The sequence below is a fragment of the Globicephala melas genome, chromosome 9 (genome assembly GCF_963455315.2).
Source record: "Globicephala melas chromosome 9, mGloMel1.2, whole genome shotgun sequence".
Lineage (NCBI taxonomy): Eukaryota > Metazoa > Chordata > Mammalia > Artiodactyla > Delphinidae > Globicephala > Globicephala melas.
Window position 1 is genome coordinate 73356740 of NC_083322.1, and position 20987 is coordinate 73377726.

General features: G+C 35.4%; 1 protein-coding gene across 1 annotated transcript in view; it reads left to right on the forward strand.

Annotated features, from left to right (window-relative positions):
* Window positions 1-20987, forward strand: part of DNAH11 (dynein axonemal heavy chain 11) — a 315096-nt gene that overhangs the window by 32240 nt on the left and 261869 nt on the right. Inside the window, 4 exon segments of the mRNA XM_060305020.1 lie at window positions 11236-11352; window positions 18129-18266; window positions 18584-18708; window positions 19268-19463. Coding sequence (XP_060161003.1) covers window positions 11236-11352; window positions 18129-18266; window positions 18584-18708; window positions 19268-19463 — 576 coding nt within the window.

The following is a 20987-nucleotide window of genomic DNA, read 5'->3' on the forward strand; positions in this document are numbered from 1 at the left end:
GACCACATGGGAAACTGGAACACCCAGCCATAACAGGAGCTCCCCACCCTTAGGTATTAATGGTTGCTGAGTGGAGAAACTGGACTTCTGTCTCCACTTGACAGTAAAGGGGCCAGAGCAGTATTGTAGAATGCTAGCAAAAACTGAAGGTTTAAATAAAATCCAGTCTCATAATATGAAACATAGTATGAAAACATCCAGGTTCAATAAAAATGTACTCATTATACCAAGAACCAGGAAGATCTCAACTGAACAAAAAGAGACAACTAATAGATGTCACCATTGAGATAAGACATGTTAGAATTATCTGACAGGCTTTATAGAGCCATGCCAAAAATGCTTCAACAAGCAATTATCAACATAATGAAACAAATAAAAAATAACCTCAGTAAAGAAATAGAAATTCTCAGCAAACAAATAGAAGATATAAAAAACAAATTGGAATTTTAGAGCTGAAAAAAATAAAAATACACTGCATAGTGATTGAGTTCAGTGTCAGGATGGAGTGACAGAGGAAAGAATCAGTGAACTGGAAGATGAAACAATAGAAAGCACTCAGTCTGAACAACAGAGAAGGTAGACTGAAAGTAAATGAGCAGAGCCTTAGGGACTTATAAGACTGTAACAGATCTAGCACTAGTGTCCTCAAAGTTCCAGAAAGAGAGGAGAAAGACCATGAAGCTGAAAGTCTCAGAGAAGTAGCTGGAAACCACCTAAATTTGGCAGGAGACATAAACCTACAGATTCAAGAGGATATCAGTAGCAGAAAGGTAAATCCAGGGATAAACCCAGGGAAATCCATGCCAAGACACATCATAATTAAACTTCTGAAAACTGAAGATAAAAAAATCTCAGAAGTAGTGAGAGAGAAAGCACAACTTACCCAAGCGGAAAAAATGGTTTGAATGACAGTGGTTTTCTTATCAGAAATCACAAGGGCCAGAAGGAAATGGCAAAATATTTTTAAGTGCTGAAAGACAAGAATTGTTAACTCAGAATTCTGTACCCAGTTAAAAATACCCTTCAAGAATTAAGGGGGGGAAATCAAGAAATTCTTAGACCAAAAAAAAAAACCCTAATAATTTGTCACTAGTAGACTGATCCTTAAAGAATGGCTAAAGGAAGTTCTTAATACAGAAAGGAGGTGATAAAGAAGGGAACCTTGGAACAGCAGGAAGAATGTGGTATGTAGAAATAAGTGTAAATACAATAGAATTTCCTTCTCCTCTTGAGTTTTCTAAATAATGTTTCATGGTGGAAGCAAAAATTATAACATTCTCTGTGGTTCTAAATGTATGTACAGAAAGTATTTAAGACCATTATAAATGGAAGAGAGTAAAGGGATCAAAATAGAAGGAAGGTTTTTTTTCTGTATATAAAATTGTGGTAAAATGTATTTTACATTAAATTTAGCATTTAAACCATTTGTGAGTACGATTCAGTGGCGTTAAGTATATTCACAATGTTGTGCAACCATCACTGCTATCCACTTCCAGAACATTTCATCATCCCAAACAAAAACTTTGCACCCATTAAATGATAACTCTTCATTGCCCCCTCCCCTTGGTACCTGGTAATATCTGTTCTACTTTCTCTCTATATGAATTTATTTATTTTAGATACCTCATATGAGTGGACTCAAAATAATTCTTTTGTGTGTGGCTTATTTCACTTAGCATAAGCCTTTAAGTTTCATCCATATTGTAGCATGTGTCACAATTTCCTTTAATCCCTTTTTAAGGCTAAATTATCCTTTTAATTTAATTCCTTTTTAAGGCTAAATCTATTTTTTATATATATATATATATATAATGTATTTTGTTTATTCATTTATTGATTGATGCTTGCTTGTGTCCACCTCTTTGGCTCTTGTGAATAATGGTGCTATGAACATTGTTGAGCGAGTATCTGTGTCGTCCCTGCTTTCAATTCTTATGGATACGTACCTAAGATTAAAATTGCTGGATCATATGGTAATTCTATTTTGAACTGTTTGAGGAATTTCCAAACTGTTTTCCATAGTGGTTGAACTATTTTGTCTTCCCACCAGTAATGCAGGATTCCAATGTTAGCACATCCGCATCAACACTTATTATTTTTCATTATTTTGGATAATAGCCATATTAGTGACCATGAAGTAATACTTCATTGTGGTTTGATTTGCATTCCATAATGATTAGTGATGTTGGTCATCTTTTCATGTGTTTATTAGGCATCTTTATGCCTTTGGAGAAATGTCTATTCAAGTCTTTTGCTCATTTTTGAATTGGATTCCTTTGTTGTTGGGTTGTAGGAGTTCTTATATTCTGGACATTAACCCCTGATCAGATGTATGACTTGAAAATACTTTCTTCCATTCCATGGGTTGTTTTTCAGACCCATGGTAGTGTCCTTTGATGCACAAAAGTTTTTAATTTTGATGAAGTCAAATTTATCTTTTGTTGCCTATGCTTTCAGTGTCATATCCAAGAAATGATTGCTAAATCCAATGTCATGAAGATTTTCTCCAGTATTTTCTCCTAAGAGTTTTATACTTTTAGCTCTTACATTTAGGTCTTTGATAAATATTGAGTTAATTTTTGTATATCTTGTAAGGATCCAACTTTGTTGCTCATAACTGACATATAGAAGTGCAACTGATTTTTGCATCCTGCAACTTTGCTGAATTACCTCTGATAGTGGTTTTGTTTTGGTTTTGGTTTTGCTTTTGGTGCAGAATCTTTAGAGTTTTCTAAGTATAAAATCATGTCATGTATTAACAGAGATAATTTTACTTATTCCTTTTCAGTTTGGATGCCTTTTATTTCTTTTTCTCACCTAATTGCTCTAACTAGTGTTTCCCCAGCTAGTATTGAATAGAAGTGGTGGAAGTGGAACATCCTTGCCTTGTTCCTGATCATAGGGGGAAATCTTTTAGTCTTTCATCACGGAGTATGCTGTTACCTGTGGGTTCTTCATAGATGGCCTTTATCATGTTAAGGAAGTTTCCTTCCATTTCTAGTTTATTGAGTGTTTTTATCATTTAAGGGTGTTGAATTTTTTTTTTTTTTACATCAGTTGAGATGATCATGTGGTCTTTTCCGTCATTCTATTAATGTGGTCTACTGACATTGATTTTTATTTGCCATCCTTGCATTCTGGGAATAAACCCACTTGGTCATGGTGTGTGATCCTTTTAGTATGCTGCTGGATTCCGTTTGCGACTTTTTGTTGAGAGTGTTGGTATCGCTATTTATAAGGAATACCAGTCTGTAGTTTTCTTGTAATGTCTTTATTTGGCTTTGGTGTCAGGGCAATATTTACCTGACAGGATGAGTTAGGAAGTGTTATATCTTCAATTTTTTTTGCAAGGGTTTGAGAAGGATTGGTATTAATTCTTCTTTAAATGTTTGGTGGTATTCATCAGTAAGCTGTCTGGTCCTAGGCTTTTTTGTTATTGTTGAAGTGTTTTTGATTACTGACTAAACCTCCTTACTAGTTATAGGCTTATTCAGTTTTTCCTTCACGATTCAGTCTTGGTAGGTTGTGTGTTTCTGTTTGTTCATTTCATTTGTGTTATAGAGTTTGGTGTACACTTGTTCATAGCATATTTTTATAATCTTTTTTATTTCTGAATTACCCAGCATTCATTTTAGTAATTTGAGTTTCTTTTTTCATTAGTCAATCTAGCTAAATGTCAATTTCATTTTCTTTTTCAAAGAGCAAACTTTTGGTTTTGTTGATTTTCTCTATTTTTCTGTTGTTTACTTCCTTTATCTCTATTCCAATCTTGATTTTTTTTCTTCCTTCTGCTAGCTTTGGGATTAGTTTGCTGTTTTTCAACTCCTATAAGGTGTAAAATTAGGTTATTCATTTGAGATCCTTTTTTAATGTATGTCTTTACAGTGATAAATTTTCAATCTTAACACTGCTTCTGATGCATTCCCTAAGTTTGAGTATGTTGGATTTTTTCCCCATTTGTCTCAATGTATTCTTAATTTCCTAGATGATTTCTTCCTTGATTCATTGGTTGTGGGAGGTAAGATTTTATACTTTACTTGAACTGATGTTAGATGGCAACATTAGACACTGATGTATATATAATGTAATAAAGTAATATCTAGAGCAATATAAAGAGACAGACTTAAAACACTATAGGTACATCAAATATAATGCTAAAAAATTTCAAACAGTTGCAGAAAAACAAGAAAAAACAGAACAAATAGACAGCAAATAAAATGGCAGACTTAAACCTTAACATGGTAATAATTACATTAAATGTAAATGGTATAAGTACACCAATACAAAGACAGAGATTAGCAGAGTGGATTTAAAAAGTGACCAAATTATATGTTTTCTTTCAGAAACTCACTTCAAATATAGTCATATATGCAGATTAAAAGTAAACAGAAAAAGACATATCATGCAAACATTAATCAAAGGATAGCAGTAAAGAAAGCAGTAATAGCTATATAAATATCAGGTAAAATATACTTCATAGCAGGAAAAAAAAAAAAAGAATACCAGGAAGGGACATTATGTAATGATAAAATAAAAGGGTAAATCTACCAAGAAGATATAGCAATCCTAGATGTGTATGCATCAAACAACAGAGCAGCAAAATATGTGATTCAAAAACTGGTAGAACTGAGAAAGAAAATAGACAAATCCACAATTCTAGTTGGAGACTTCAATGCTTCCTTCTCAGTGATTGAAAGAACAACCAGATGAAATATCAGCAAGGATCTAAAAGAACTCAATACCATCAGCCAAGAGGATCTAATTGACATTTATAAAACACTCCATGCCACAACAGCAGAATTCACATTATTTTCAAGTGCTTGTGAAACATGTACCATGATATGCCATATCCTGGACCATAAGACAAACCTCAACAAATTTAAAAGATATGACATCCTACATAGTACGTTCCTTGATGACAGTGGAATCAAACTAGAAATCAATAACGGAAACCTAACAGGAAAATATCTAAACACTTAAAGATCACATTTCTAAATATTCCATGAATCAAAGAAGTAGTCTCAAGAGAAATAAAGTGTAGAGAACTGAATGAAAAGGAAATACAGTATATCAAAATTTGTGGCAACAGCTAAAGCAGTTCTGAGGGATATTTATAGCACTAAATGCATACATTAAAAAAGAAGAAAATCTCAAATCAATAATCTGTTTCCACGCTAAGAACTTAGAAAAAATAGGAGAGCAAATAGATACAAATCAATCAGAAAGAAGGAAATAATCAGAAGAAAGAAAGAGCAGAAATCAATGAAATTGAAAAGAAAGAATAGAGAAAAGTCAGTGAAAGTAAGAGTTCTTTGAAAAGACAAAGCTCTAGCAAGACTACAAAGAAACAAAGACAAATTACCAATATCAGGAGTAAAAAATAGCTACAATTACATCATCAACAGATATCAAAAAAATGGGGAATACCAAAACACAAAAGAATAACATCTACACACATAAGTTTGATAACTTAGATGAAATGAACCAATTCCTAAAAAAATTAGAGCTACCACAACTCACTCAATATGAAATAAATATTTTAAATTGACATATAATTGACATGTAACATTGTATTAGTTTTAGTGTGCAACAGGTCCCCGGTACACGGCTTCTTAGGAGACGAGGCGCACAGCAGGAGGTGAGTGTCAGACGAGCGAGCAGTGCTTCGTCTGCCACTCCCCATCTCTCACATTAACACCTGAAACATCCCCCACCCCGGCCGGTCTGTGGAAAGATGGTCTTCCACGAAACTGGTCCCTAGTGCCAAAAAGGTTGGGGGCCACTGGTGTACAACATAATAATATGATACATGTATATGTTGTGAAATGATTGTCACAGTAAGTTTACTTAACATCTGTTGTCACACATAAATTTTTTCTTGTGAGGGTGAGATAATTTGAATAACACTATAACTATTAAAGAAATTGGATTTGTGATTAAAGACTCCCCTGAAGAAAATGTTCATGCTGAGGTTGTTCCTAGGAGAATTTTACCAAATATTTAAGAATTACAGGCGCACCTCAATTTCTTTTTTTTTTTAAATCAAAGGTCCATGGCAACCCTGTGTTGAGCATCATTTTTCCAATAGCATTTGCTCACTTCGTGTCTCTCACATTTTGGTAGTTCTCACAATATTTCAAACTTTGTTATTACTGTATTTGTTATGGTCATCTGTGATAGATCTGTGATCTTTGGTGTTATTACTGTGACTCACTGAAGGCTCAGAAGATTGTTAATATTTTTTAGTAATAATTTAGTAATTTTTCAATTAAGGTATATACATTTTTTAGACATAATGCTATTGCACACTTAGTGTAATAGCACTATTACACTTAGTGTAATTACACTATAGTGTAAACATAACTCTTATACACACTGGGAAACAAAAAAAATTCATGTGACTTGCTTTATTGTGGTAACCACTTCATTTCAGTGGTCTGGAACTAAACTTCAATGTCACCAAGTTATACCTGTGACACCAGTTCTACACAGTCTCTTCCAGAAATACAAGTGAAGGTAACACTTTCCCATTTGTTTTACAAAGCTAGTAGGTTTTACTTTGCTGCCAAAACCAGCTAAGACAGTGCAAAGAAGTGAAAAGTGCAAGCTCTTATCCCTCATAAACATAGGTACAAAATCCTTAAATTATTAGCAAATAGAATTCCACAGTATACAAAAAGAATTCTACACCATGTCCCTAGGGGGTTTGTTCTAGGGATGCAAGGCTGGTTCAATATTTGAAAATCAGTGTAATCCCAATATTAACAGGTGAAAGAAGAGAAATATCATAATTGTGTTAATCGATGCATTAAAATTTTTTTACTGGAGTATAGTTGATTTACAATGTGTTTCAGGTGTACAGCAAAATGAATCAGTTATACATATTTATATCCATTCTTTTTCAGATTCTTTTCCCATATAGGTTATTACGGAATATTGAGTAGAGTCCCCTGTGCTATACAGTGGGTTCCTATTAGTTATCTGTTTTACACATAGTAGCATGTATATGTCAATCCTAATCTCCTAATTTATCACTTCCCTCCACGTTTCACCTTTGGTAACCACAAGTTTGATTTCAAAATCTGTGAGTCTGTTTCTGATCTGTAAATAAGTTCATTTGTATCTTTTTTTTTTTTTTTTTTTTTGGGCCACACTGCATAGTATGCAAGATCTTTGTTCCCTGACCAGGGATCAAACCTGTGCCCCCTGCAGTGGAAGCACAGAGTCCTAACCACTGGACTGCCAGGGAATTCCCCATCTGTATCATTTTTTTAAAATTAAATTTCATATATAAATGATACCATATGATATTTGTCTTTCTCTGTCTGACTTAGTGTGATGGTATCCACATCCATCCATGTTGCTGCAAATGGCGTTATTTCATTCTTTTTTTAATGGCTGAGTAATATTCCATTGTATATATGTACCACATCTTTATCCATTCCTCTGTCAATGGACGTTTAGGTTGCTTCCACGTCTTGGCCATTGTAAATAGTGCTGCAGTGAACATTGGGGTGCATGTGTCTTTTTGAATTATGGTTTTCTCTGGATATATTCCCCGGAGTTGGGATTGCTGGATCATATGGTAGTTCAATTTTTAGTTTTGTAAGGAACCTCCCTACTGTTCTCCATAATGGTTGTACCAATTTACATTCCCACCAATAGTGTAGGAGTGTTTTCCCTTTTCTCCACACCCTTTCCAGCATTTATTGTTTGTAGATTTTTTGATGATGGCCATTCTGACCTGTGTGAGGTGATACATCATTGCAGTTTTGATTTGCATTTCTCTAATAATTAGTGACATTGAACATCTTTTCATGTGCTTTTTTGGCCATCTGTGTGTTTTCTTTGGAGAAATGCCTGTTTAGATCTTCTGCCCATTTTTTAATTGGGTTGTTTGGGGTTTTTGAGTACTGAGGTGTATGAGCTGTTTGTATATTTTGGAGATTAATCCCTTGTCGGTAGCTTGCAAATGTTTCCTCCTGTTCTGTGGGTTGTCTTTTTGTTTTGTTTATGGTTTTGTTTGCTGTGCAAAAGCTTTTAAGTTTAGTTAGGTCCCATTGGTTTATTTTTGTTTTTATTTTCATTACTCTAGGAGGTAGATCCAGAAAGATACTGCTGTGATTTATGTCACAGAGTGTTCTGCCTGTGTTTTACTCTAAGAGTTTTACGTTTCCAGCCTTACATTTAGGTCTTTAATCCATTTTGAGTTTAGTTTTGTATATGGTGTTAGGGAGTGTTCTAATTTCATTCTTTTACACGTAGCTGTCCAGTTTTTCTAGCACCACTTATTGAAGAGACTGTCTTTTCTCCATTGTATATTCTTGCCTCCTTTGTGATAGTTTAGTAGTTTAAAAACTTCGATGCATTAAATTTTTGACTAAATTCAACATCCATTCATGATAAAAACTCTTAGAAATAGGAATAGAGGGGACCTTCCTCAAATTGATAAAGAGTATCTACCAAAAGCCTAAAGGATATTTTACATAATGGAGAGGACCTGCCTAAATCCCAAACACATAGCATATTATTCGGCCGCCTACTCAGCATCTCCACTTAGATACTTAATAGATGTCACCAACATGCAAAACTGAACCCCTGCTTTACCTCTCCCCATACCTATTCTTCCTTGTCTTCTCCAACTCATTAAATAGTCCATATAATGTACTACTTATTACAAAACCTTGGAGTCATCCACGATCTTGCTCTTTTCTTATGATAAACATCAGATAAACCCTGAAAATATACCCGGATCTCATCTTTGACCCGGGTTATTGCATTTGCTCCTAAACCTCTTCTTCAGCCCCTGTCTTGGCTCCATCAGGGTCTGTTCTTCACACAGCTGCTTGATTGCCTTTTAGGAGCTAAATCAGACCATGGCATTTCTCTAGCTAAAACTTCAAAATTTCCCACGTCACTAATAAGGGCAATTTTGGAGTTTTTACAATATAGAAAAAATGGTTTTCAGTAATACCAGCATATTGTTTATTCTTCAGTAAGTATTGAGAAACAGCTCTGTGCTGGGAACCTCATTAAATATTGGCACTGTCACTGTGAAAAGAGACATGGCTACTATACTCATAGTTTAAAATCCAGGGGGAGAATCCAGGTTGGCACTTACACAGTGTGCTTAGTGCTAGGGTATGAAATGTACAGAGTACTATGGGGTCATTCGTGAAGGGCCCCTTTCCAGAGGAGGTGAAAGGGAAACTGAGACAATACTTGAAAGATAAATGGAACTGAAAAAAAATAGAAATGAAACAGGTGATGAGTAGGTGAAAAGAAAGTGATGAGCAGAAAATTGTATGACACACAGAGAATGAGTATGATAAGGCAGGTGTGGCTAGATCCTGGTGTATGAAAGGGGGAGAGGTACTGGAATAGTTGGGAGCAGTAAGTAGGGCCCAGATCACAGAGGGCTTGTAGGTGAGGTTAAGACTTTTAGACTTTACCCTAAGAAATTAGGATTCTGAATTGAGATAATGGTGAACTTTGAGTACGAGAGTGACATAAGATTTCTATTTTAGAAAGCTTATTTAGATTGCAGTTAGAATGATGGGAGAGATGAGATTAAAGGCAAAGAGAGTTGTTAGAAAATGGTTAACAGAAATCCAGCTAAATGGTAATGGTGATCTGGAGGGTGATGCCTGGACTAATGAAGAATAGGTAGTTAGGAGAAAAGATTGACAGCAGTTGACCGAGAGAGGAAGAAGTGAAAGAGATTGCCAAAGTTTCTGTTAGGGTTTACAGAATGAGGAGTGGCTTTATAGAGAGGATGATGAGTTCTGATTTGTATAAAACAAATTTCAATTATCTGTGGGACTTCCTGGGGGAGAAGTTCTATCAGCAGTTCTGAATTCAGGTTGAGTGACAAAAAAGAGGTTAGGAGAGATATCAATTATGGAAATGAACGTTTGTTTCCTCCCTGAGATCTTATTTGCTGATTGTTCAAATAACCTTTGAGGATCTTAAGTGGTATGTTCTTTGTTGCCATACTGAGAAGAAGAGTAAGTTAGGCTTGTTTACAACTTGTTGGACATTTGTGTTTACTTTTAAAAGTCAGCGAGCCTTGAATGAAGAGACTGTTTGGCCCTACTTCATAAGTGGAGACTTCCTCTTGATGCTAAATATGACATGGTTGTATATGACACATAGTGCTCTAGAACTTTGCCGTTACACTGTTATAGTGTGTGTTCAATTCAGCATAAGGTGTATTCCTTCATACAAACATCCAGAATCATGCTTGGAGTGTGGACTTTGGAGCCAGGTTACCTGGCTTTAAGTTCTGGCCCTGCCATTAAGTAGGGGTAAGATTGTGGGCATTAAACTTCTTTGAGTTTACTTTGTTGCCTACAAAATGTAAGAATATTACCTACATCATGTGGTTAGAATTGAGTTAATAATGTAAAGCATTTAGAATAGAATTGAATAAATGTTAGCTGTCATTATTATTATTAATAAGAGGAGGCTCAGTTTATGGTGGTAACAAAGGACTTCTTTATGTTAAGTGTGTGGTGTGCACTCCTGGGGCGGTTTGACTGGGAAGCCCAAAGTGTTTCTGAATTTCTGAGACTTCACTGAAGACTGAATTGTAATGCTGTGCAGATGATGGTTATTCTTTCACTGTTTCATTCTTTGTAATTATGGGAGTGGGTGTTTATGTATTAGGAGAAAACTGGGGGTTGTTAACTGCATATTAATAAGAAACTGGGAAAGCAGGAAGAGTATTATGTTTTGTCTGTATCACTAATGATGCTTTCTTACAGACAGACCTGTGGATTTTAGTTCTCACTTGAAGAAATAGTGTTTCCTGGCAGGGTTTCTGCTCCATGAAAAACAAAATAAAAAACTTCCTGTTTAAACTTATAGGTGGACTAAAGTTATAATAAGATGGGTTATTTTTTTTTCCTTTTTCTTTTCTGAAAACCTTTGCTTTTTCATTTATAATCAAAATAGTATGGAGAAGGATAGAGTGATAGGCCAAAGTACTAATGTTGGGGTCTGAGCCAGTGAAAAGAATTGTGGAAATGTGAGCTGGAAGTGCTAAATGTTCAGTGTGCCTATAAGGCTGCCACTTGAATAATTAGTCAGATACAGCTCTTTCTTTGTCTCTCCTGGAATCCTGCTATGAAAAATAAATTCATTCACAGAGAGAAAGGTGTCACACTTTTGTGGTTGATATTTTCACTGTTGGATTCTTTCCTGTAAACTAATATTTTATTTTGAATTTTATAGGAATTTGAAAGTGATTATGTTGTGTTTAAGTCCAAAACTTTGGATTTTGACAGAAGGCTCGGGACAATTCTTTGTGAAGCTTTCTTTAACTGCAATGGTCTGGAAGCTGCATTTAAGGTTAGTTCTGAAGAAGTTATCAGGAAAAAATGTTTTACTAGTGAATAAGACTATTGGATGAAAAGAGGGAATACATTCCTTTCTCATCCAGGTAGACTCTTAACTAGTCACATTCTCTTCATATGAAGCTCACTGAATTATAAACTTTGAATAATGCACTAATGAATGATGAAGTTTACTTTGGACAGAGTCAGTTTTAGGATACTTGACTATTGATCTTTGCTTGAATTCATTGTTTCAGCTTTCATTACCTTTAGAGCAAGTTTGGTATGGCCTGTGAACTATCAATTCAAAATTAAGCTACAGTGAAAAGTGAAAACTCTCTGTTAACTCAAGAATTTCTTTTCTTTGCCATTGTTTACATAGGTTGGGTTCATCTGCCCACTTTATTAATCTGACTGAAATAAATAGCAATGTATACACTGTTTTTCATCAGGCATAAGGCACCGTTGATTATCAGACACACCAGTGTTTATCAACAAAAGAATATGCTGCCAAAAAATTATGATGCTGTTGATTATATAACATAGTCTAGTTTCAGAGGTGTTAAAACATGAAAGAGTGTTTGTCATAGAATTGATGAAATACAGTATAGACGTATGAATAGTTGCAGAAAAGAAAAGCATCCTGAGAGTCCTCCCAAGTAGAAAGCTTGTAACGTGGGTAATCGGGGCACCTTGTGAAACTTGCTTGTCAAAGAAGAGAATTGCAAGTCAAGCGTAAACTTAGATGACATCCCCAAAGAGGAATGAGGCCTCAGTGTCAGCAGAAACACAGCTAGAGAATCACGGACACAATTCATTGAAGATGGCGGTGCAAAACAGTATAACAGGCACAGACTTTGTCGGAGATACTTGTTTGATTTTGATCTTAAAATTCAAATAAATGGGTCAGATGGCGGTTAAGTGGCTAGTGTCTTCTACCCCCATCAAGCGTTTTAACAGAGAAGTCACAAGGCTCAAATAGTTCTCTCTTAAGAGCCCTTGGATGAAACTGAGATGCTGCCAGCTGAAATATATAGCCTGTTGTTATAAAATAACACCACCTGTCATCCCATCTCTCAGAAATTACTATTGTATTTATTACTGCCCTTCCTTTTCTTTGACTAGATATGCATACATATTTCTCTTTGCAAAAAATGACATATTCTGATCCTTGTAATCTTTTTGTAACCCTTTCAGGAAGCAGTGAATCATAAAAATTTTTCTTTTGTAACAATTCAACAGTATTATTTTTAGTGGCTATGTAGTAGTCTATCGTATTCTCTGTAACTGGACCTCTTTTCATGCTTTTAGAAATAACTTCAAGAAAGAATGTAGAATGAAATCTCAGTTACAGAGGTTACAGAGGCTCCTACCGTTTCTAATTCAAACCTATCTCCTTGCCCTTTTCACAACCATTCATATGGATTCTATTTTAGTATATGGCCAGTTATTTTTTCTAAAGAATTTTATCTCTTTTTTGTCATGTATTTTGTTTCTTTAACTTTCCACATATTTGTCCCTTGTCTGCTGCAAAATATAACGTGAGATGGTGCCCTTATAAGCTCTCCAGGGGTGGGACATCATCTTAGAGTTTTTGTTATATCTAGATCACCTTCTGCAACACCTTGTATAAAGCAGGCACTTAATAACTGTGACATTAGGAGGGCTGACTGGTTGTCAGAGTCCTGAAATGACACAAAGATGAAGGTAACTGCAGCAAGAGTCGTGGCAGAAGAAAAAAATTACAGGGTTGTGTATTTAGGGGAGAAAATGATTTCTACCATAGGTACAGGATGATGGAACTCCAACCAGTTACTGTTGTGTCCCAGGGAATAAATACTTGCAGACTGTTCTCTGAAGACCACGATTCAGTACCTGCTCTTGGCAAAGACATGAGCAGGAAGGGCCCTGGAACCAAACAGTATAAAGCTGTGGCTCAGACCCTACAGGGTTGGCACTCAATAAAAATTAAAAGAAAATGCTGGGGCTTCCCTGGTGGTGCAGTGGTTGAGAATCCACCTGCCGATGCAGGGGACACGGGTTTGTGCCCTGGTCCAGGAGGATCCCACATGCCGCGGAGCGGCTGGGCCCGTGAGCCATGGCCGCTGAGCCTGCGCTCTGCAACGGGAGAGGCCACAACAGTGAGAGGCCCGCGTACCACACAAAAAAAAACAAAAACAAACAAACAAAACACTGAAATGCTGATGGATGGCTTTCTAAAATTTACAGTTTCTTTGCATGCAGGGAGACTGAAGTAAGACAAGTGTCTAGAAAAGTCTTTAGATGAAATAATAGAAAACTAGAAAATTGTGAAGTGTATATGGTTCAAGTGGCAGCAAATTAAAAAAATCTTTGAAAAAGACAAACCTAGGAAAAATATAAATATTACATAATGAAACTGAGAAGTAGAAGAAAATCAAGGTAAACCTTACAGATCTCCAGTGGGATAATTAGGAACGAAGCATGTATTGGGAATCAGTCTTGAATCTTTTGAGGTTGATATGAAGGACAATGTCTGTACTCTCCATAAAAAAACTCTTAGTTCCAACGTGACAAGGAAACCGGAAGTTCAAATGACATTTATTCTCATCCTGGAGGGTAATTTTTATGTATCTGTGATGTTGAAAAATTAAGGTAATGTATACTGCATAAAAGGTTAAGAGACTGTTTACTACTACTTTCTGGCTTCACAACCTCCCCAAAGCATATTTTCTCTCTGTCTTTCCTATTTTACACTTGGACTTAAGTCCCACTAAGCGTATCAGGTGGTCAAAATGAGATGTCGCTGGGAAACTTCTGGTATTGTTCCAGTTGCGGTTCATATGATAAGAGCTTGAAAGAGAATGTTGTGAAATAAATATGTTTCCCTACTATAGTTGGAGTACACTTCTTTGTGAAATCTATGAGGCAATGTTTACTTCAGAATGTTAACATCAAGTCCAAAGTTAACAAAACAGTGGTTGTAAGAAGAAAGTTAATACTTTGCATTTTGCTAGGTAGCAGCTAACTAAGTAGATTTTAAATATTTAGTAGTTTCTACAGTAATTTTTTTTGAAGTATAGTTGATTTGTTTCAGGTGGTCAGCAAAGTGATTCAGTTATATATATGTGTGTATATATATATATATACACACACACACATATATACCTATTCTTTTTCAGAGTCTTTTCCCTTATAGATTATTACAAGATATGGAGTATAGTTCCCTGTGCCATACAGTAGGTCTTTGTTATCTATTTTATATATACTAATGTGTATATGTTAATCCCAAACTCCTAATTTATCCCTCCCCAATCCCTCGGCCCTTTGGTAAACATAAGATTGTTTTCTATGTCTGTGAGTCTCTTTTTGTTTTGCAAATAAGTTCATTGGTATCATTTTTTAGATTCCACATGTAAGTGATATCATATGATTCTTGTCTTTGTCTGGCTTACTTAGTGTGATGATCACTAGGTCCATCCATGTTGCTGCAAATGGTGTTATTTCATTTTTCTATGGCTGAGTAATATTTCATCGTATATATATATATACCATATCTTCTTTATCCATTCATCTGTCAATGGACATTTGGGTTGCTTCCATGTCTTGGCTATTGTAAATAGTGCTACTATGAACATTGGGGTGCATGTGTCTTTTTGAGTTAAAGTTTTCTGTGGATATATATGCCAGGAATGGGATTGTTGGATCACATGGTAACTATTTTTAGTTTTTTAAGGAACCTCCATACTGCTCTCCATAGTGGCTGCACCAATTTACATTCCCACCAACAGTTCTACAGTAGGTATAATTGATATTACCAGAAGAAAAGCCAGTGTGTGTTTGTCTAAACTGGCCTCTTAAGATATGGTTAGATTTACATTTCAGTTGGTATAATTTTTTCCTTGTGTTGATTTTTTTAGTAAGTACAGTTTTTGAAAATGTTTACAAATTGTTTACAATGATGCTGTTTTTTAATAAAAACAAATTTGGGGGAACACCCATTAGTTTTCTAAGAGGAAGAACAAAGCTCTTTCTTTTGCCATGTCACATCACTAGCAAGGCACAAACCTTAGTGTATGGTTTTCTGTCACCTTGATGATATTTAGTTATTTTGAGAAGCTATCTCCTTTTATTTCAGAGAAAGTATCTATATAACAGACCAAATAGCTCACATTTTCTGAAGCCCACATAGAGTAAGTAAATAACAAAATAGCAATTTTAAATGGCACCTTGGCTGATGAGTTCCTACACAAGGCAGCAGAGGCTCTGATGCCAGACTGCCCAGTGTTCATGTCAAATGCCAACTCTGCACTAGCTGTGAAAATTTGGGCAAGTTATCCCCTTCCCATAACTCACTTCCCCTATCTGGAGCATGTGGTAACAATAGCATTTTTAACACCCTTAAAATATAGTCCCTGGCACCTAGTCAGCATTCTATAAACATTGCTTGTACAAAAATATGTATGTTTACTACGTTATTTTGTTTGCAAAGAAAGCTGTCTCACACTGATGCACAGAAGAATCCCCGTGGGGCAGAAGACAAGACAGGAGGCAAATAGAAATCCAAGGTTAGGTTCACCAGACAGCTCAGCTTTGTGGAAACAGGGGGTCAAGGTTACTTTGAGATGACCGAGCGGAGGGAGTTCTGGAACTACATACTTCTCCTTACTGGTCATGTGATTCTGTTTTAGTTCACGTGTCTGCTTTTTCTGTCCCCTTACTCACTGGCTTCCTCTGCTCACTAGTCCAGTTGACCCTTGAACAATGCAGGGGTTAGGAGCATTGACCTCCTATGTAGTTGAAAATCAGTGTTTAACTTTTGGCTCCCCCAGAACTTAACTAACAGTAGCCTACTGTTGGCCGGAAGCCTTACCAATAATGAGCGTTCGATTAATACATATTTTGTATATGTATTATATAATGTATTCTTATGATAAAGTCAGCCAGAGAAAAGAAAATGTTATTAAGAAAATCATAAGGAAGAGAAAACATCTTTACAAGACTGTACTCTATCGATACCGTGAGTTTATGTCATCTGTTTACAAGATGAATCATCAGTACCTACATCAGTATTGCCTTGCACAATACAAAACGCTGTAGATCTTATATGTATTACTAACACTAGACATAAAGAAATGAAAAGATAATGTGAAAAATTCATATTTATTTACAGGTATAATGATTCATTGATAAAAAGAAGCAGAAATATGATTGCTTTATGGTAGCCTAGTGTAATAAATAGGATTGTTTCACGGGAGCCTAGCCTGTACACTAATGAATGAATCATTATAAAACTTTTATGGCATAGAGTATTACAGTCATACTCTACTATAATATTGGAAACATGATTTTAAAAAAACCACCTGTGATGATAGGCTGATATTCAGTTTCTCCAATTATGAGAGAAAGGCATACTGTATGGTAGTGTAATTTTTTGAAAGCAAAGTTATAAAACAGTAAGAAAACTAACACATTATTAATTTGATTTTAAATAACACCTTATATCTATGTAGGGATAGACTAGTATCTACATATGTTTCATGCACTCATGACATACCTTTTCTTAAATTTTTTGATATTTCTTGGCAGTGTGGTTTGTCTTGTCTGAGAACAATTTTCAAATTGTCACAATTCTCCAAAAAATTTACCAGTGTATTTATTGAGAAAGTTTTGTGTAAAAGTGGACCCACGCATTTCAAGCTCGTTTTGTCAAGGTTCAACTGTAGGTTCTTTTCACTCGTAAATTTTACTGGCATAGGTTCAGCCTGCCATGCCCTCATTCTTTTTCTGAGAAAGACTCCAATTATCTCAAGGCATTGGTTTCAACCAGTACTTTGACACTGAAGGAACTGTCAGCCCGTGCAGTGCTTGTCCTTGGAACAGGTCGCCACTGCTGCCCCAGCTGCTGTGTTGGGGGTAGCTGGGTCCTGTGGTACAAAACATGGGCGGCCATGGGCAGGACGGTCACTGTGACTGATGCTTCCGGTGTAACTATTTTTTTTTAATTTATTTTATAAAATAAAAGTATAGTTGAAGTATAGTTGATTTATTGGGTTGGCCAAAAAGTTCGTTTGGATTTTTCCATAAGATGTTACTTGGCAAACAGAAATTCTAAGTCTAGAGGACATACAGCAGATTACACTTAGCAAATATGAAGATGTTTTCTTTTTTTTTTTTTAACAGTTGGGAATTTTATAGCTTTCCTCTTTCTCCTCAAATTGTATGTTTTTAAAAAAAATTTATTGAAGTGCAATTGATTTACAGTGTTGTGTTAATTTCTGCTGTACAGCAAAGTGATTCAGTTATACATTCTTTTTCATATTCTTTTCCATTATGGTTTATCACAGGATAACAGTATAATTATTAACGTGTGACCTAGAGGTCCTTGATATGGCTTTCCTTATTCTAAAGAGTATATGTGTAGGAGGGAAGAGCAAATAAGAAGTACGCAATCTTGCTTCTGTTCTTAAATCTGCAAAGCATCTTTTACAATGTTTCCTGATGTCCAACAGGAAGTAGGGGTGTCGGCTATGATCAGGGATTTCTAACAGACAGTGGTTTGCTTCTGACTCCTCATTTTCTGCTGAGGAAGGGAAACTGCTTTACATTTAGAATTTGCTTTATTGGATGCATAGAAATTTTAGTGAGATGCTAAAGTGTTTTCAGTCTGAAGACATTTCAGGATACTTGCAGGGATCTAGATTTTTGCTTTGTATCTAGTCACGTAGGAAGTTTAATGGAGGAAATAGTGAATCGAGTATTTGTATTAAAAACCCATGGTGGTTAACCTTTCTTTCACTTTGATTTTTATAGCTTTTGACTGTATTTGGGAATTTCCTTGAGAAACCAGTTGTCATGGAAATTTTCAGCCCACGTTACAGCACACTTGTGCACATGTTCAGTGCAGAGTTGGATATGTGTAAGCAATTGTATAATGAACACGTGCAACAGGTGAGTGGCGGGGGATAAAGTCTGACAGACCCACAGTATCATATTTTGGGTCAGGGTGTCAAGTAGAGCTCCACTGAATGATAACTGAAGAGTAGATACAGGCTCTAAAATTGTTATGCTTTTATGTAATTGATTTCCTTATGGATATGAAGAACCTGCTTTAGGACAGTAACTCTTCTACTAATCAGGTTACTTTGCATGTATGTTCTTTATATTTGTACTGTAAATGTTCCAAAATTAACAATTGCCTACAAGGTTGGAGTGTGCCCTGATTAAATGTTCCCTTTCATCCTCTTCACCACAATATCAATTTGCAGATTGAACAAGGAAATGTAGTCCTTAACAAGAATATGCCATTTACCTCAGGAAATATCAAATGGGCTAAAGAGGTCATGGACCGACTTCAAATGTTTTGGTCAAACTTTGCATCTCTCCGTGATCTGTAAGTAGTTAGGCTTCTTTCGTGGTAACATTATCCCTTCGACACAGGCAATTTTTATATAGGGTAGTGAGCTGTTCATTTTAGCACTTAAAGAGTCACTGCCTTACTTAACTCTTGTCATTGCTTGGGCTCATTGAGAGGGATTTATCCCCATGGTTTGGGAGTATGTTTAGGACTTAGAACTTCATATATTTCCATGTTTTTAGGTCTTTTTTCGCTTTTCTATTTCACCCACAATATGTTGATAGCTTTTTGTTATTGTTTTTCCTTTCTCCAATAGCTACCACTCCTGTTATTTTGCAGACTTTTGTATCTTTTTCTTTTCTTTGTAGGAATTGATAACTTGTTGCTGTTTGCATTTAGTAAAATGTTTGGAGTTCCATTTATTTCATATCTTTTAAGGCACAGACTATGCAGAAGCATTATTTGACCTTTATTGATTTTCTTCCTGATTTTTATAGTGTACTTTGTTATTTCTATCATATATTACTATAAAGTAGCTAAGCTGAGATCTATCTAATGTATAGAAAAGTAAAAAATAAAAAACATATTCCTACAGATTCTTGGAAAGTCCTGATCATGCCTGGATTTATCAGAAGTATACTGAAATGACAGCTTTGCTAGACCAGTTTGAAAATCATATCTATAATGAATGGAAAAGTAATGTGGATGAAATCTGTGAATTCAATTTGAATCAACCCTTGGTTAAATTCAGTGCCGTAAGTGGTCTTCTCAATGTCAACTTTGACCCAAAGGTAAGGGTTTGGGTCAACTTTGACCCAAAGGTATTTTTAAAATGTTTCATAGATGCCCTTTTTATTATAAGAATATTCCTCATACCTCCATTCATTTGTATTTTATTTTGGGAAAATGTCAGTGCTACGAGGATTATAACTAAAAACAACTTCTAATAGGTCTTTGTTTTAGGGATTTGCTTATCAAATTCTATATTAATTATTCTTTCTTGTTTTGTCTTGTAATTATTTATTTGCCACTCCCACTTTACTGGATAATGAGTTACTTGAGATTTCATCTTTGTGTTTCATCTTTGTGTTTTGTGTGTCTAACATAGTGTCTGGCACTTGGTAACATTTAATAAATATTAACTCAATTGAACAGAATCGTTAATCTTTGATCAGATGTTTTCTGGCTTAGGTTTTCTTGCCCTGTCTCATGGCAGTCCAACTGTATGCCTAGGAGGTGAAAGTTAGCCTCACTGAGTTTAATAGTCACAGTCTGTACTCAAATTCTGTTCTCTTTCCCCGAAATATTTCAAAGAATTGCATCACTTATTTTTTCTTATTAACCTCAGCTCAGGTATATAAATATGTGACCTGGAGGACTGAGGGTTTGCTTCACCTTCTGATTTCATAAAACCAATTTATAGAAACTGAATTCCTGAGATATTTTAGGGATAATCCCTACAATTTTACCTGAAGGGATTATAAACATACCAAATATATTGTACTAGTGAACCTATGGAGTGACAGCCTAAGGAAGTCAACTGGTTTACCTTCTAAAGCATGTGGTCTTTTCCACAGAAACTGTGATTTAGGGCTACAGTCAGTTTTGCTACAGCACGACATATGCATTCCTAAAATTCACTGCACTATGAAAGACTGCACAATAAAAAGTACATTGCTGATGGGGAAAATGAGGGTTAGGGTACAGTACTCAAAAACTTTGTCAGTGATAACGTTTAAAAAAATAAATAACTCAGACAGAAAGACAAATATTGTATGATATCACTTATATGTGGAATCTAAAAAATACAACAAACTAGTGAATATAAGAGAAGAAGCAGACTCACAGATATAGAAAACAGACTAGTGGTTACTCCTGCGGGGAGGGAAGGGGTGGGGCAACATAGGGGTAGGTGATTAAGAGGAACAAACTATTAGGTATAAAATAAGCTACAAGGATATATTATTGTACATCACGGGGAATATAGTAAATGTTTTATAATAACTATAAATGGAGTATAATCTTTAAAAATTGTGAATCACTATATTGTACACATATAACTTACATAATATACAGCAACTATACTCCAATTAAAAAATAACAATAAAAACAGAAAAACAAAAAAAGGAACTTAGGAAGAACAGTAGCATAGTTTTATACATTTTAAATGGTCAAGTAATACATAAATGCTCCAATGAATATAGTACTTTCCCTTGACAAAGACCTGAAGTTTGCTCAGGGAAGTGCGTTATGACTTGTGCATTACTGTGAGGTGGTGGAAGGAAGGTCATTTGAAACCAGACAGAGAGTTGGGC